An 18286-nucleotide genomic window follows, 5' to 3' on the forward strand; every position below is an offset into this window, starting at 1 on the left:
CTTGTTTTGTTGCGACCCATGGCATACCAGTCACGATGCACATCTTTAGAGTCAAACAGACTGTGAAACTTTCTTACAAGCTTCATAAAAAAAGAAAGAAAGAAACAAAAAACTAATAGTGTATATCCTATTCATATCAGTTTAGAACACATTATCTGTTTAATCCGAATAATGTATTTGTATTACATTCCTATTAGATCTCCATGAAAGGTATCACTTTTTCATACTTAAAGAACTTAACAGATCCATTAAAATATCATAGGAAGTACTGACAGCAGTACAATCAAGATATAATTTAGAATGGTTAAGGAATCCAATAAGGATGCATATTTGTAGGATACTGTGAGAAATGAACTGGACACTTTATTAGGAACACCAGTGTACCTGCTCATTCATGCTATTATCCAATCAGCCAATATGGCAGCAGCACAATGGCAAAAGCAGGCCAAGAGCTTCGGTTAATGTTCAGAAACAGTAGATCACAAAAATGTGATCTCAGTGACATCATTGTTGACATGTCAACATTGTTGGTGGCAGATGGGCTGGTCTGAATATTTCTGAAATTGCTTATTGCCTTGGATTTTCACACATAACAGTCTCTAGAGTTGAAACAGAATGGTGTGAAAACCAGAAAAATCAAGTGAGTTTCAGTTCTGCAGGTTTCTGCAATGCTTTGTTGATGAAAGAGGTCAGAGAAGAATTCCCAGACTGGTTCTAGCTGATAGGAAGGCTATGGTAACTGAAATAACCACTCTCTGCTCATCACACCATGGTGAACTGAATCAAATCTCAGAATTCTCAACATGCCGAACCTTGACGCAGATGGGCTTTGACAGTGGAAAATCATATTCGGTTCAGCTCCCATCAGCCAAGAACAAGAATCTGAGGCCACAATGGGAACAGGTACACCAAAAATGGACAGTTGGAAAAAAGTTGCCTGGTCACACATAACCATCTAACAACTTGATCAAAGTGTGACATTAGCCTTGTGAGGAAATCACAATAAGCTAGAAATGTTTTAGACATATTTAGGCAGACTGACTGTTTTTAACACCATGTTAAAGGTGAAACCCAAACCTATTTTTTCAAGGGTTTTATTTTTTTGGATGTTCACCAGAATTCAGCCACAGAGGCATATGATTGGTTTTCTAAAACCATCATGCATATTATATCCTTATTGTCAGAGATAGTCTTATTCTTTGGATTATTGTTTAAAACAGAAACTGTAAGAACAGGTTTAGCCTGAAAAAATAAAATACAAGAAGATTTAGAGAATATCTATAATGCTGCTGAGATTTTTTTACTTTCTCTATGATCATGTGTTAGACATTGTTTCTTTTAGGATTCACTGTTTATATTCAGAAATTATATTCTTAATTTTATTTTCTGTAAAGCTGCTTTGAAACAATGTCCATTGTAAAAAGCACTATACAAATAAAATTTAATTGAATTGAAATGGGCTTAGCCTATTGTAGATTTAGATAAATAATAAGCTTGTCAAGATCTAAATATTATGGAATGAGGAAGAAAGATTTTAGTATTGTTTTCATTGCTGACTGCATGTCCTGACTTTTATCTAATTACCACAAAATTTATAGCTTTGTGCCTTATGGCGTCTCTTCTAATAGTGTTTGGGGTTGAGGCAATTGCCTTCAGAAGCTGGTGTTGTTCAGGCATGCCAGTGTTGTTTAATCCAGTGGGTTCTCTTTGCTTCACTGACTCCCTTACTACTTTTGTGGAATTCTCAAGATGAAGCAGCATTTTAATATACTTATTATGTTTTATCCCACAAAAAAATACAGTTATAATAACATTTCTTTCACTATATGTTCTATAACTTTTTGAACATGTTTTACACACAAAATGTATACCCATTCTGCATTAAGCACAGGTTATAGTCCAACAAGATTATTGCAGTCACTTTAATGGCATGATTTATGTGTTCTCTAGTACCATATTATGCCATTATGGCCCATAAGCCTGATCCCTCATTTTTGTATTTAAGAATCATGTAATTAAGAATGGACACTATATTTAAACAATTCTGGCAATATTGTACAATCCAGCTATCATTTAAAAAAAAATAAAAAAAATAAATAAATAAATAAATATATATATATATATATATATATATATATATATATATATATATATATATATATATATATATATATATATATATATATATATATATATATGTATATATATATATTAAAACAGTCAAAAATCATCTGATTATCATTTGAGGTTGGCAAATGGGATTATTTTTGGATCTTTTAACTATATTAATGATTTGAAGGTGGTGGAATTTTTTTGGAGACATGAGATATGATCATCATTTGGTCAGTCTCTCATCAGAGAATTGGTTGTAGCACATAAAATCCATCACTGCACATGATATTAAAAGATTATAGCTCTCAGCATGTTATCATAAAGTTCAAACAAAAGAGAAATTGGCTTGCTGTAAAGTGAATTGCTTTTGTAGCTTTCATGAGCCTAATAAGTAATAATCATGCTTCATGCATATATAATGAATTGCTTTTGAATAACAGTGGAAATTTGTTTTGCTGATCTCTAAAATGAACATGTGCGAAATTAAGGTAATTTGCATTGCTTTGATTAACTATTTTGTAGTCACTGGTTGGTGTGATTTCACACAACTTGCTTTTGTTTAGGACCCACACCTAAACAAAGGATTGGACTGGAAAAGAAATTCAAGATTTTGTTATTTACTTGGCCAATATGTATTTGGTTGCTATTGGGTGTAAAGACTAGCCTGTACAATGACTCACTCCATTAATGTACTCTGAAGACCTTAACCATCATGACTCTTCTGTCTTACTCAGTCAGTCCCTATCTCATCTCATCTGAGGCAAACCACATCAAACATCTATGAAATCTGACATTATCTCCAGTTGGTTAGGACAACAGCAAGTCTCTTGCTAGGGATATGACTAGCAGATCTAATGTGATAACACTGTATGTTGTTGAAAAGACAACAAATGCACCTTGCACAAATTTGAACAATTAACTGTGTTTTGGGTCTCTTCATGTTTTGCTCACACCTAGCCTGTAAAGCTGCATGCAGTCAGCTACAGTCCAACAAGTAGGGTTTCTTTTAAATGGCATCTCAAATGACTATTTATGAGACTTGGATCATGTAATTGTTAGTGCTGGAAAAGCTACTGCATCAGCACTGGGAGAAGCAGTAATTGACGTTTTCAGTAAGGTAATTATGGCCATTTTGCAACACAACAGAGTTCTGGCAGGTCTCTCCTTCCTCCTGAATGCACGGCGAAGAGAAATAAGTTGCCATGCTAGTATGATGAGCCATCTCTGATTTATGTTATTTATATTTATATACACAGTCATGTAAAAAAAAGTAAACCCCATGGTAATTGTTGACTTTTTTGACATATTTAGACAAAGATTTTATCTTTCAAATACATAAAATTAAAATAATGTGTTCAAGATTGGGTGCCACTGATTAAAACCTGCTTAGGCAGATGGAACCTGTCTTATTTATACCCCACTCATGTCTAGTGTCTGGTGTTCCCTTTGCTATTGAGGTGTGTGGTGTCATCATGTCAAGATCTATAAGACCTTCAGAAAAAAAGGTTGTGGATGCCTATGAGTCTTGCAAGGGATTTTAAAATATCTTGAAATACATCACTATAAGGAAAATAATCTAAAAATGTCACAGATTTCAAACAACTATGTCAAGGACTGGCTGTCTCAGCAAATTCAGCCCAAGAGCAGACCATCTAATGCAAAAATAAATCTCCAAGAACCCCAACATTTAATCACAGGATCTGCTAGTAAGTTTTGAAAAAGTTGGTGTCGAAGTGCATGCTTCTGCAATCAGAAATTGCACAAATTTGACCTGCATGGGAGGCGTGCCAGGAAAAAGCCTTTGCAAGACTATAGTGTGCCAATGAGAATATAGGCAAAGATCAGGCCATTTTGGAATAATGTGCTCTGGACAGCAGGATCAGAGATAGAGTTGTTTGGCTACAGACAGTAACAGCAGACATGTTTGCCACAGACCAAAAACAGCTTTTCAGGAGAAGCACCTTATACCAACTGTGAAGCATGGTGGTGGAAATGTTATGGTTTGGGGTTGCTTCGCTGCCTCAGGGACTGGACAGCTTGCATTAATTGATTCAACTATGAATTCTTCATCATATCAAAGAGTGCTTGAAGATAATGTGAGTCAATCTGTCTAAAGGTTGAAGTTGAACTGAAAGTAGACCTTTCAACAGGATAATGATCCTAAGCACACTAGCAAATCCACCAAGGAATGGCTCAAAAAGAAGAAATGGAGGTTTATGGAATGGTTTAGTCAATGCCTGGATTTGAATCCCATTGAAATGTTGTGTTGGGATTTGAAATGTGCAGCCCATGCAAGAAAACCCTCAAACATCTTGCACCTGAAGGAATATTGCATGAAAGAGTGGTAAAAAAAATTCCAGCAAGCCTGATGGAGTTATGCAAAATGTCTACAAGAAGTTATTTTTGCTAAAGGGGGCAATACTAGCTTCTGAGGCCAAGGGTGTACTTACTTTTTTTCCACAGAAGAATATCACATCTATTGATATTTCTGTTGAATAAATTACTGAAAAAGCTAATTTTCCTTGTGGTTTTGTTCGACTATATCAACTTCATAAATAGGCACTGTTTCAAAGATGATCAAATGTTTGCTTGTCTAAATATATCAAAAAAGCCAACAATTTCCATGGGGTGTACTTATTTTTTCATACGATTGTGTATGTATGTGTGTGAATGATGTGTGTGTGTGTGTGTGTGTGTGTGTGTATGTATGTATATATATATATATATATATATATATATATATATATATATATATATGTGTGTGTGTGTGTATATATATATATATATATATATATATATATATATATATATATATATATATGTATTGAGCCTGATGAGCTTCTGATTAGCATTATAACACCCCTATCATGACAACACATTGTGCATGATAACCCAATAACATATAATAATAACGACCCTATTTGAGTGAGCAGGAGAATATTACATTACATAGCATGAAAGCAGCACTTTAATGAGATTGCATTGGCCTATTGCACATTCAAAGACAAAGAAAATGAGGGAATTACTTCATGCCAAACAGCTCAAATGTCTCTTTCCTGGCCTGAACTGAAGAGGTGTACAGTGCTGTTTCAATTAGAATTCCTCACTTACCCCATCATTACACCTGAGTTAAGCTGCATTCCTGCTGCATATGCTGTTTCATTTCCACAGAGGCTGTAGTGATACAGTGTAGTTGTGTTTGACTATTCTAAAAAGGAAAGTTTACACAATTTTACTGTATTTTTTTATTGTATTTGATTTTATTGAAAAAAAAAAAAAATCTTAAGGCAAATAAAGAAATGAAATCCTCCAAGTGGAAATTTGACAATTTAAACTCATCTATGTAAGAATACATTGTAAATCTGTGAAATAGTCTGTGATTTAAAAAAATCATTTATGTAATAAATAAAGTCACCTTTTCTAAGTAATATAAAACTACATGTATGTTTATCACAGTCTTTACTGTACAAATAAGTATTAGTTAATATCATAACTTTATGAAACAGGCCACATGGTGTAGAAATGGTTTATACAAAAAAGCATTTCTGAGAAGTTGGTAGAGGTTCTACACAAATTCTGTGGTGTGTTTTAATATAAAACAATTATACTTTCAATTATAAGCCTATTTTATTTATATCTATTGTATATATATTTTAAATACTTACATTCTTTATAAATAAGATGTAAAAAAAAAAAAAAAAGTGTGAAAAATGAGGATTTTCTTAAAATGGAACATTTGGAATGGGCCCCTTAGATTGGAGAGAAATTGTAATGGTACAGCATACAAAGACATCCTATACAATTGTGTGCTTCCAACTTTGTGGCAGCAGTTTGGAGAAGAACTACATATGGGTGTGATGGTCAGGTGTCCACAAACATTTGGCCATACAGTGTATAGAGGGGCTTACATCACTTATGCAAGGCTGCTACATATGTTACACATGCTGTACATGTTCATTGCTATTAATGCATCACAATTTTATCTATTTCTATCAATTGAACAAGGCTCTAATTAAAAAGAGCTTCTTTGAAAGAGCCTAATTATAAAGACCTTCGTGGAGACCACCTATTCATCAAGACCAGCTGACAAAGTGGGCTTTGCATTGTATATTTGCATGTCCATCATTTAGACATCAGTGTCCAGAGGGGGCTGTCTGTCCACGCAAGGAGACAGTGAGTCCTGACTATGAGTAGAACTAATGCCAGTGTCTGAGTCTGTGTCTGTCACATCACTAGGTGAAAGTTTCTGTCGAAGTGTCCCTGTGGTCTTCTGGGACACATCAGGCCTGACTGGGTTCTTCAGATAAGCAGGGATGGATGGCTCAGCACAGTCCTCCAGCTGCATTGAGCTCAGCTGGGCAATAAGGTGCTGGTATTCCTGGTTTCTGGTCTGCAGCAATGTTGCATTATGCTGAAGCTCCTTTTCTAGGTCCTGGGTTTGGGTGTGGAGGGAAATTCCTGCTCTCATACTTGCCTCCAACTCACTCTGCAAGGTATCCAGCTCTAAAGATTCTGCAGAGGACAGGGCAGAGATGGGGTCAAATTCCAAAGCAGGATTTGCAGCTGTTGCCCCCTCAAGTTCCTCAGTATCCAATATGGAAACAGCTTTCCTCAGCTCCAGGTCAATGTCTCTAGAAAGCTCATCAATGAGTTCCTGATGTCTGAGCACCTGTAGGTCCAGTTGTGCAATACCATCACTGGTATACAGGTATTCCTGCAGTTGCTCCTCACCCTGGAATATAGACAATGAAAGCAATTGGCTGTTAGCAGTCTCAGTGAGCTTGGAATCAGGCAGACAGTTTTCTCTCAGCTGCTGCTCCACAAGCTCGAGCTCCAGGTCCAGTTCTCGTATCTGGTGGAGTTGCTGTCGTATGGTGTAGTCCTGGGAGATGATAAGTTGCACCATTTTGTCAATTTCCTCAGAACCCTCTGAGCTTCCTGGCTTCTGCATTTTCTCCAGTTTGCGAAAGGCCTTCTTCACCATGCGTTTCTGGCGCTCCACAGGAAGGTTCCTGGCATACTGCACTGGACCCTGCTCCCATCTCTTAGACCTGAGCCCCTTAGACTTTGAAGCCCTTTTGGCTACAAACTCACTAGTCTTCACTAAGACAAACTGTATGAAGGGTCTCTCATCACCCCATGCATTCCACAAGCGGAGGATACGTGTGAGGGGAGGCAGAGCCCTCTCAAACCCCTTCCACCGCTCCAGGAGACAGAACTCTTTTGGCTCTCCATGCAGGAGTCTTTTACTTTCTGGTATGGTCTTATGGTCTTCCAGTAAAGCCTGAACCACATCAGCACAAGTTGTGTGCTTGGTGACACCAGAAACAACTTTCTCCTCTTTGCCTACTAAAACTTGGATTTCTTTAGTTGGTGTCTCCTCTGTTTCTTTAGACCTGAGGAAAGAACAACAAATAGATTATTATGAAACCTGAACTACTTAGAGGCAATTCAGCAACTGCAAGAAAATGAGAGAAAACTATGCGTAAATTGCTTAAATACAAAAATCTAAATTAATGACTACTAAAATGTAAACTGATTTGATTACACAAGTAACCACATGTAAAAGCGTATAGTAGCTAAAGTACATACATGATAGTAGCTGAAGTAATAATCTCAATTATTTTGATTAGAACTGAAATTATCAGTAGTTATTTATTTTGTGTCTGTCAGCACAGTACAAAATCCAGCAAAACAGATCAGTGGGAAATGATTTGATAGATCACATACAATAAACACTAGTCAGTGTCTGCAGTGTTTCCACAGTATTGCTGTCTTAAATTGTGTGTTACTAAAAAATAAGAGTATATATAACAAAAAATATATAATAATAGTCTTCCCCCTCATTGAAATCTGCATCATAACCCCTTCTCCAACCAAGTTTTCCACACAGATAACTGAATATGATTATTCTTTCACCAACACAGGGCTAGATTTTGTTTCAAAACCTTAGTTTCTTTTGAGTATTAAAATCTCTGGTACTCCCGGCCAGGACCTGAATAGTAAAAGACTGAACAAATGGTATTATATTATTATGGTATTCTATCTGGGTGAAAAAAATACATGTCAGATAGAAATGTCATGGTCTTTAAATGTGACAAAAGCACCAATGTTTGACATGAGTGATTAAAATTAGAATCTGTATTTTCATAAACCAAATCTACTGAAAAATAACAAATCAAAACAAAACAAAAAAACTTTTCAGCACAACTTTCTTGTTGACCTGGCCTTTTCAGACTTGTAGCTGGGCACAACATTATCTAGGTTTCCACCTGGCACAGAAAAACAAGTGGCATATTGTGTGAGTCCTTGATAAAAGACCCCAAAGGAATGTAATACGTATGCAACAATGTGAGTGGCTGGTTAATGGTTAGAAGATCCTGAGAGTTCAATAGAGCCAAGTAAATACCTGAGCTACTTACACAGCAAACAACTTGCATATCTCCTGCATACACAGAGACTGCCTATGACTGCTTAATCAAATGCAATCCACAGACTTGTAATGTCCAGGACATGGGAGAAATATTTCATACTTCTGATTTAATTAGAATGCTTAAACAATAACAATGTTACTGTGAACAGCTAAAGGTGATGTCAAAAATCCTATGCAGGTAAAACAGAATACTTTCTGTTGTGAGATTCATTCTTTAAATTCAGTGTGTGGATACAGCAGTCAGTACTGTCTGAATTCTCACACCCTAGTAAAGTAAAATAGTCTTTCTGTATGACATAAAGTATTAAGCTTTTAAACAGTACATGACATGTCATACAGTATATGATTGCTGTGTGAGCCACTACTTGTAATCCAGGCTAATCCTTTTAGGGCATGTGTGGTAAAGGTGGGAAAAGGCTATTATTGTTAGCTTCATGTCATACTGTGAATTAGTGATTTCTAATCTCTTAGGTTCTAATTAGTGATTTCTGATTTCTTTAACTGATGTTAAACCAAAAACCCAGTGTGCCTCCTCAACACCTGTCACATCAACTTTAAGACATTAAAAGAAACCTGTTTTGAATTTGCTATGACTACCTCACTGACGTCTAAACAGTGTTTATATGTGTAACAATAGAAGTTAGGTAATTTTTCTAAATTAGACATAAGGAAATGGTTTCACAATGCTTATTCAAGGCCTCCACCAGATCTTCTCGTCTCGTCTTCAGATCTTAGTCTTCTCGTCTCAAGTGCTAATAAAGAGGAACATAAAACCACACACCAACAACTCTATACCATGCACCAGCTAGTTCAGAAGTTAACATTCTTAGCCTGGCAATCAAATCATGCATGCATTAATATGTGATAATGTTGCTGATTTGATTTTGTTTGACCAACACATCCATATGATTGCATGACATATGTGCTTTGCATTTCGACACATACAATTAGGACAAAGCAATCAAGTGTGAAATATTGACATTGTATTTGTGTTTGTGTTTGTTGTCCATAAATTTATTTTCTCAATCACTGATTCATTAGTCTTTGCTGCCTGTGGGACACTTAATGGGATTTTAGAGTTGGCATTCTTTTTGATGCCAATTCAGCATGACAGTAAATACTATGAGCTAGCTTTACTGTTTTCCAGTAACTATTAGAATATCCAGTGCAATGGTGAACTATGCTAAATACATCTGCACAGTTTAAAGAGCTAAAGAAAAAAAAAGACTTGTTACATATTGCTCTATACAAATACTGGCTTTCCAAAGCACATATTTATACAGGAAAGTACCAAATGGGGGGATGGAAGCACCTGTGTTTGTCTTGTGTGAAAATCAGTGGACACCAGCAGCATCCTGTTACACACTTCCTGCCAACAAATGCAGACATTTCCATGGCAGTATCAGAACAAAAATAGAAATTTGAAGCTGAGGTATAGGAAACTTTTTTAAAAAAATGTGGAATAACAGTTCTCTGAACATTTACAGAGAAACCCAAAACAGGGAATAGGTGCCCATGGAGTCTACAGTAAAGAATACTGTACTCGTCTACTTTAATATACAAGCAACTATTCCTGTTGTGACCAAATGCTGTGCTTGCGTGACCATTAGAGACATACTGTATGTTGAGTGCAATACAGACCTTGAATTCCTCCACACCCAGCATTGTGCTTGCCCATGAAGCAGAAATAATTAATGCCATTCAGATGGTAATGAGTGTATTTTCTAGCTTAAAGAACAATCTTTCAGATGATATTACATGTACATTAGATGTAGTAATCCCCTTGGTCAGTTAATCACTGATTCCTCAATTTCTTTTTTTATTCTTGTAACATACAAAATCAGTACCACCACAATTGTTGTTAAATATATCAGTGGTGAGTGAGTTACAACAGGTCACTTATGTACAGCACTGTGCAGATGTCAGGACATGCAAAGAAAAGTAAAGATGTCTTCAAAAATAATTTAATTAAATGTTTCTACATAAAAAAGATACTAGAAAGAGCAATAAGCAATAATAAACCTAAAGCCAATATTTGGTGTGACAAATATTTTTTTCAATATCACGTCGGTAGTCTCAGTTGGAATTTGTGCAGTTCCATCCATCCATCCATCCATCCATCTTCTACCGCTTACTCCTTTTCAGGGTCACGGGGAAAGACGGATCCCACCCCAGGGAGCATCGGGCACAAGGTGGGGTACACCCTGGACAGGGTATTTGTGCAGTTTTATAAGGAAATTAGCTGGTAGATCTTACTGAACATCTTGGAGAATCTGCCACAGTTCTTCTGGAAAATTTGACTGTCATATTTGCTTCTTTTTTTGCATGCAAAACCCAGCAGGTTTTTTTTGTCGAAAAAGTGGCCTGTTACATGTTACACACCAAGTGGTGGCTTGGTGCTTAAGGTTCTGGGTTACTAATCAGCAGGTTGGGGGTTCACACCCCAGCACTACCAAGCTGCCACTGTTGGGCCCTTGAGCAAGGCCCTTAACCCTATCTGCTCCAGGGTGCTGTATCATGGCTGACCCAGCGCTCTGACCCCAGCTTCTTGACATGCTGGAGTATGCGAAGAAAATAATTTCATTGTGCAAATGTATATGTGACCAATAAAGACTCATTATCATTATTATAATACTGTAAGTTTTTTTTTCCCTGCAACATTTTTTTTTTTTGGTGGAAAATTAATGTTTGTAAAGATAAAATGTTTTTGTACTGACTCAGTAATGTAGAAGTCATAAAATAAACGACACACAAAATTTGTAATAAATAAATAAATAAATAAATAAATAAATATTTTTAAAATGTCTTTTGCACTGTACTATATAACATTATATAACATACTGATCGGGATTTTCTGTAGGCATTTCTTTTATTAAGAGTGAAGATGAGAGGTACACAGACTTGTGGGAAATGCATGAAAATTATTATCACGAAAATGATTACAGTGATCCGATACTGAGCGTTGCTATTGGAGATGATATTTCCTTGTAATTATGGACTGTATCTGTATTAAATCAGATTTAACACATTTTACATCTTGTTTGCTGTCATTGCATCGCCATGGTTACTAACAGGATGTGAGTATCGGATCAGTTCCGGGTATCATGGAAAAAGTAGAATCAGTTCCTAAGGGTTTATGTTAGAGATGCACCGATATATCGGCCAATAAAGGCTATTTTTCCCGCTATCGGCTATGGCCGATAGTTTTAAACCATCTGGTGATCAGGGCCGATTATATCCTGTCAATCAAAAACGGAAAACACATCGATTTCGTGCTGCGTGTAAAGAAGATGTATCTTGTGTGGAATGATGATAAAACTGCAGTTTGTAATGTCTTTAATCTCTGCACTGCTAAAATTTTATACCGGAAGTTAGCAGCAGCGAAATCTAGTCTACTGCCCTCCCCTCCCACTCAATTTCTTTCAGAATTGTGGAATGAATTATTATTAATGAATTATTTAAAAGAAGGCATAAAAGGCAGCACTATTGGTATCGGCTGATATCACTCTGAATAATCGGTTATCGGTATCGGCTGAGAAATTTAGTATCGGTGCATCTCTAGTTTATGTTAAAAAAAGCAGTGATGATGACAATGATGTTGGGATCACAGCAATTCAGTGCAAATAAATGCTTTAAAGCAACATATTGCCACATGTATTACACCATAATTAACATTAGCTTGCACCTTTTCTATTTGAAAGAATGTTAAATCTAGCTTATACATTACATAATCTACATTCTCTGCTTCTTACTAGGCAACATGCATGATGTACAGTAAGCAGTGTTTAGTGTTATAGTGAATAAACCTTTCAAATTGTTTAAAAAAATATAACATTTTGAATTTTGAGTTGTATAAACTCGAGTGTCAAGTTTTAAAACAAACACATTTCAAAATATTTGATAAACTTTAATGATTTAATGATGATTTAATGATCCATTTAATCTATCTTCAACTTATATTTGTATTCATTGTTGTGTATTCACTCAGGAATAAACCCACAGTGAGCGAACAGTAAAGCCCAACTGACTTCCTATTCAATAAATATGCTCACAACATAGAAAATATAGGGCCCACATGCCCGACAGAATTCCAATTGAGATTCAGCCACACAAATGTAACAAGAAGAATATGGCAGAATATAATGATGCCAAAAGTATTTTTTTTGTCTTTAAAAATTTACTTGCATAAAAGTAAAAATTCTCTCCCTATAAACTGTACTTTCCCAAGGAAAAGTTATGCAAGTTAAGTAAACTTTGTGCTTTGAAATGTGTAAACAGACTAATAACCCACAAAGAGAACATTTAAAGATATATGTCTACATGTGTAACGTCAGTCCGTAATCACTACTCGACTGAATGTGTAACGTAAATAATAGGATTTTGTTGCCAGCTTTGACTACAGATACTTCAACAAGAAACACTTTTCCTGACTGTCTTGAGCCTTATCCTAAAAACGATGAGGGATTCTGATAAACATGGTTGTTGATCTTTAGAGGGAACATCTTCAACAGATAGTCATCTTCAGAGGAGACAAAACAATCTGTAAGGAGGGAGCTCATGGCTCAGCATGTTTGGCCTTACAAAAACTTTGATTAATGCTCTGAGATTAACGCTCTGTCCACGGACTCACTTGTATAATGAGATACAACAAAGCAATTTAACTGTCACAATAATATGTATCACCTAACTATTATAATAAACTATCAGGACAACATATGCCATATTGCTTACAAAATGACTACTGATGTTCACTGGCACACATGGAGGACACACAGGTGTATAATATAGCATTTATAATAACCACATGTGGCAAAGCTGTGATTTATTTCAAACCCTGGCTGCTCTGATGGACTGCTGCAAAAGGGAAAAAAATCATAGCTGAGGCATTTTCATAGTAAACAAGCTGATGAATAAAATGATCCAACAACACAGGACAGTCTTCATGCACCACATAAAATAACAGATGGTGGGAGTTGGGTTACCTCTGATCTGTTTTTCCATCTTAACACTTGAGATAATTACAGTGTGTGTTGCTTTAAAGAAGGTTGTGCTGAAATATATACATAAAAAACTATGAATAGTGTTGGAAATCCAAAATGTCTCTTAAGCATTTAAGAGAAGCAATTCTGATTGGTCAGAAGGTGTTGAGACAATGACCATTGTAAAAAGCACTATACAAATAAAATTGAATTGAATTACAGTAGTGCCAGCTTCTATAGTAACAACTTTTTATAACAAAGAGACTAATGAAAAATGTAGTACTTTGTAGTGTAGTAGTAATGTAGTTGTCTGTGAGGAGACTTTATTTAGCATTTTTGGAAGGAGTCTCCAGTGTCAGTGCTTTGTAACCGTCAGACGTGAAGTTTTTCCTTTGTGTATCGACATGGGAAGGTCTTCAGGACAGAGGGCTTTGTGGTTTCTCAGTAACATGGCTAGTGAGAGAACAATTGTGTATAACTGTTATAATGTAAGTGATAAGAGGAACTAACTTGCTTCGTAGATGTTTCACATTAAGCATAACTATAAATGGTCAAAAATTATGTCATTTTGTGATGTGCTGTTATTTAAAAAATATTGACATATTAAAATTTTGAGTGGATCCTACAAGCCTGTCGTTGATTATTTTCCTATACCAGCCTGACCCATTGTATTTTATTACTTACATAAACTGATTCAGTGTTAATGCTGAAGGCAATATTATGCTGCAGGTTTAAAACAGGTTGTACCTGCACCCTTAGACATAAATTAGGTGTTTGTACTCTTGCTACAAACAAATATTTTCCACAGAAGGTATTGTAAATGCATCTGGATGGTAATGATGTACATAGCAAGAATTATCACCAGCAAGTCCACACAGAGACTGCAACATCAGGCAAAACTGAACACTGTTCATTTTAATTCAAAACGGCAGGTATTTAGGTAAAAGACTGGACTTAATTTGCCACCATTCATTCATTTAACATTATTAATATTATTAAACTCTGTAAGTCTAAATCTTTAAGTTAATGCCTACAACAACAAATTCATAACAATCAAGCTGTATCAATAGATATCAATGTTAAGGCTAGGGATGGGATTAGCATTGTATTTTTTTTCTTACAACTTAATTCAAATGAAGAAAATAAATAAATCAACCACATTGGTCTTGATCATTCGAATTTGTGTGAATTTCTCATAAAGTCTGACTAGTTCAAGTCTAAACTTAAGATAGGTTAATTTAGCACTGTACAAATTCAACATAGTAGTTCTCACTTTATTATTGGGAATTTTCATCATGCTACCAGAGTGAGCAGCTATTTATTTACCTGTGTGGATCAATACACTTGTTTGTGAACAGAAGGCAAATGGACCACAACTGTTGTGACATCACAACTGTTAAACAAGGCCCTTAAGGAAATTGGACAGATAATTACAGTATATAGATGTTAATAACAGCATCCCTTCTCAGAAAACCCATTTTAAAGAGATCAGTCTGCAATAAACGAATAACCTGAATAACCCAGTTTCTCAATGGAGGCTGGATTTAAAGAGATTAGTCTACAATAAAGGAATAACCTGAATAACCCAGATTCTCAATGGAGGCTGGTATTCCCTCCATTACATCATGAGGATCTTTGAGGTTCTTTGAGATTGTGTGAGGTTGAAACATTTGATCTTCAAGTGATGTTCAAGATTTATTTTTAATGAGTTAAGCTTCTCTCATTTACATATTGGTCAGTTTTCACTTTGGCTAACGATTTCCAACATTGCCCACAATGCTCATGCTTATTGCAGTGCCAGTGGGATAAAGTCTTTGCTTCAATTCTACTTTATGAGATTGATGCAGCAGTGCTTTAGTCCTTCAGTCTGCCCAGTTTCCTCACCGCCTCATCTGTATACTCTCCTCAAACAGATCAGGTTCCAAAGCTTCAACTGTCATACTAATACCACCATCAACACCGTTGTGCCTGTCTCGCATAAATCACTAACTAGACAAGCTGAATCTCTGCTGTAACTCAGTACAAGTGTGTTCTATAGCTGCTGGACAGAGTTTTCCTGTCTCCACTACTTCTTTGTTGGATTTCTCATTAAAATGGTTAATGAAAAAAAACGAAAGAAGCTATTGCTTCTTTTGTTTTTAGGAGCTAACAGTGAAACCTGACCAATATGCCTCATGTTTGAGATTACTGTTTTTTCCCCTATTAAACACCATTGTGTCTGTGCTAGCCAGTCCTTCCAGGATTTCACGATTTTCCGATCACAGAAATTAATGCAAAAACAAGCAAAATCCTCAATATTCAGAAGCGCTTGCAATTTTTCAAAGTTACCGCAGACATTCCACATATTTGAGCCAAGACACATCCTGTGATGTCATCACAAAGCACATTCAGCCAAGTGCCTCTGTGATTCACATGCATTGAACAGTTAAAATGTCTAATTTACCAATACACATCACTGTAAAAGACAAGTGTTTTTATAATTGCAATTTCACCAAATCACCGCAGCAAAATCAAGCAACAATCTAAAAAAAAACAAACAAGTGTGACGTAATGTCCTCCCTGTGACGTCTGAGCTGCACACAACTGATAACTTCTTACAAGATTAAACAAAATACAGCATTAACCAACAGATTAACACCAAACCTCTAAACAATGCACAACAATTTCTATATTAACAAACTGAATATGTTTCAGGGTGGAGATTTCCTTTAAAACACACACACACACACACACACACACACACACACCTGCATCTATGTGAGCTGAACAGCAAGAGCTGAGGAGTAACTCGAGCCCGAGCCTCCATATGATCCAACAACACTGTACTGTAAATAAGTTATCTCATTACAAAATCGAAGGATTATTTTCATTTCAACCACAAAAACACTCTCAGTGCCAACAAACATATTATAAGATAAGAAGAAAATATTTATTCGTAAGATTTTGTTTTTGTAGTCTATAAAAAATGTTTTTAAAAAAACAACCTTTATATAAGAAATTATAATGTCGTTTTGAAATTCCTACCTGCTTTTCAATCGCGCTTTAAGAAAGTTTCGTCCAAACGGCGCCATTGTGTTTCAGTGTACAAGCAGTCAGTTCCGAGCCATCGCGCGCGCGTCCAGCACACAAGTGCAGTACAGAGCGCAGTCTACAGTACAGTACCTGCTGAGGGAAAAGTTACCCAACTTGTGAACAGAGGTATATCCTACTGTGTCAATGGGCCGTCCCACTACGAGGAGGGAGTTGGGCTACGTCTCAAATTCACACACTACCCTACTATATAGTATTTAAAAAAGCCACATTAGTCTGAAGGACACTCTATTATTTAGTACAAGGTTCTTTCTAGTATATAGCCCGGAAGTAGACCTGTTCTCTTTATAAAGTCGAACTTAATGATATGATAAACTAACGGCTCCTTAAAATGGCGATGGGGATTCCCCCTAAGGGAAAATAGCCAGGGCAAGTCGACGAGGGCGCGTCGAAGCAGAAAAGTCTCAAAAGCTAGTGTGCTAATACTTAACGTGGATGTATGGAGATTTTAATCTCCAACAGACCCATTTCTCCTAACAGTTAAGACATTAGTGGACGTTCTCTACAGCAAAGAGCAAAGTCTGGAGGAGGGTAATAATCTGGTCATATTCATATTGAAACCATTTAAAAAAAGAACAACAACAAAACAAACAAACAAACAAACAAACCCCAAAACAGATCCTGCTTGTGTGGTGGTCCTGGAAAAACTCATACACATGCTGAAATGTTGCCATTTTCCTCTGTATACATTTCTGAAAACTACAGGCATTCCTGAACTAAGATATGTTTCCCTTTGAACTTGTATCTCAATAACATGTGACGTTATAGCATTTTAAAGATCACCTCCAAAAGTAAAAAGGAAAGAAAATTGCATTTCCAGCTTCACTGAAAGACAGCAACACACTGACTGTCTAAAGCAACTGCTTAAAATCATTTTTTATTCATTTAATTTCATTTAATATGTAATAAATGAGAGATACAAATTATAATAATGACCATGAACACTTTGTTAGTCTTTATACCTGCCTGTATTGATAGACTACAGGCTAACACACAGCCAACATTTATAACATATGCTAATCTATTTATAGGGGAAAAACAATTTGTGACACTTGATCAAAAAATTATATATTTACAATGGGAAATATTTAATTACTTTGATTAAATTATTATGTAATATTATTGTTATTATAAAATGTGTTACTTTGATTACACAGTGCCATGTAATCAGGGATTGGAGACGGATGCAAGTGCAGTTAAAGCTTTTAATAAGAGAGGCAGGCAGACAAATCCAAATCGTAGGGAAAAACCACAGTCATAAAACAGGCGAAGGGCCAGGCAATTAGCAAACAGGCAAAACAGGGCTTAGACAGGAATCGAGAAACACAAGGACAATACAGGATCAATAAAGGAACAAAGGACAGAACGGCTCGGTAGAGTACTGGCGGCAAAACACAGAAACAATACTTCACCTAGAACAAAGACGGAGGGGTTTAAATATACAAACTAATCAAAGAGGGAGGCGAGAACAGCTGAGACATTAGGAAGGAACCAATTACAGTGCATCTGGAAAGTATTCACAGCATTTCACTTTTTCCACATTTTGTTATGTTACAGCCTTATTCCAAAATGGATTAAATTCATTATTTTCCTCAAAATTCTACAAACAATACCCCATAATGACCACGTGAAAGAAGTTTGTTTGAAATCTTTGCAAATTTATTAAAAGTAA

The 18286-nt window shown here is 36.0% G+C and overlaps 1 protein-coding gene across 1 annotated transcript; it reads right to left on the reverse strand.

The window, feature by feature from the left end:
- Positions 1-5808: 5808 nt before the first annotated feature.
- rassf9 (Ras association domain family member 9) lies at positions 5809-16790 on the reverse strand. Its single transcript, XM_017465137.3, has 2 exons — positions 16549-16790; positions 5809-7508 (listed from the first exon to the last, which is right to left on the reverse strand). Exons 1-2 carry the CDS (start codon positions 16593-16595, stop codon positions 6239-6241), a joined length of 1317 nt encoding a protein of 438 aa, XP_017320626.1. The 5' UTR covers positions 16596-16790; the 3' UTR covers positions 5809-6238.
- Between the last annotated feature and the right edge of the window lie 1496 nt (positions 16791-18286).

This window comes from Ictalurus punctatus, chromosome 4, assembly GCF_001660625.3.
Source record: "Ictalurus punctatus breed USDA103 chromosome 4, Coco_2.0, whole genome shotgun sequence".
Classification (NCBI taxonomy): Eukaryota; Metazoa; Chordata; class Actinopteri; order Siluriformes; family Ictaluridae; genus Ictalurus; species Ictalurus punctatus.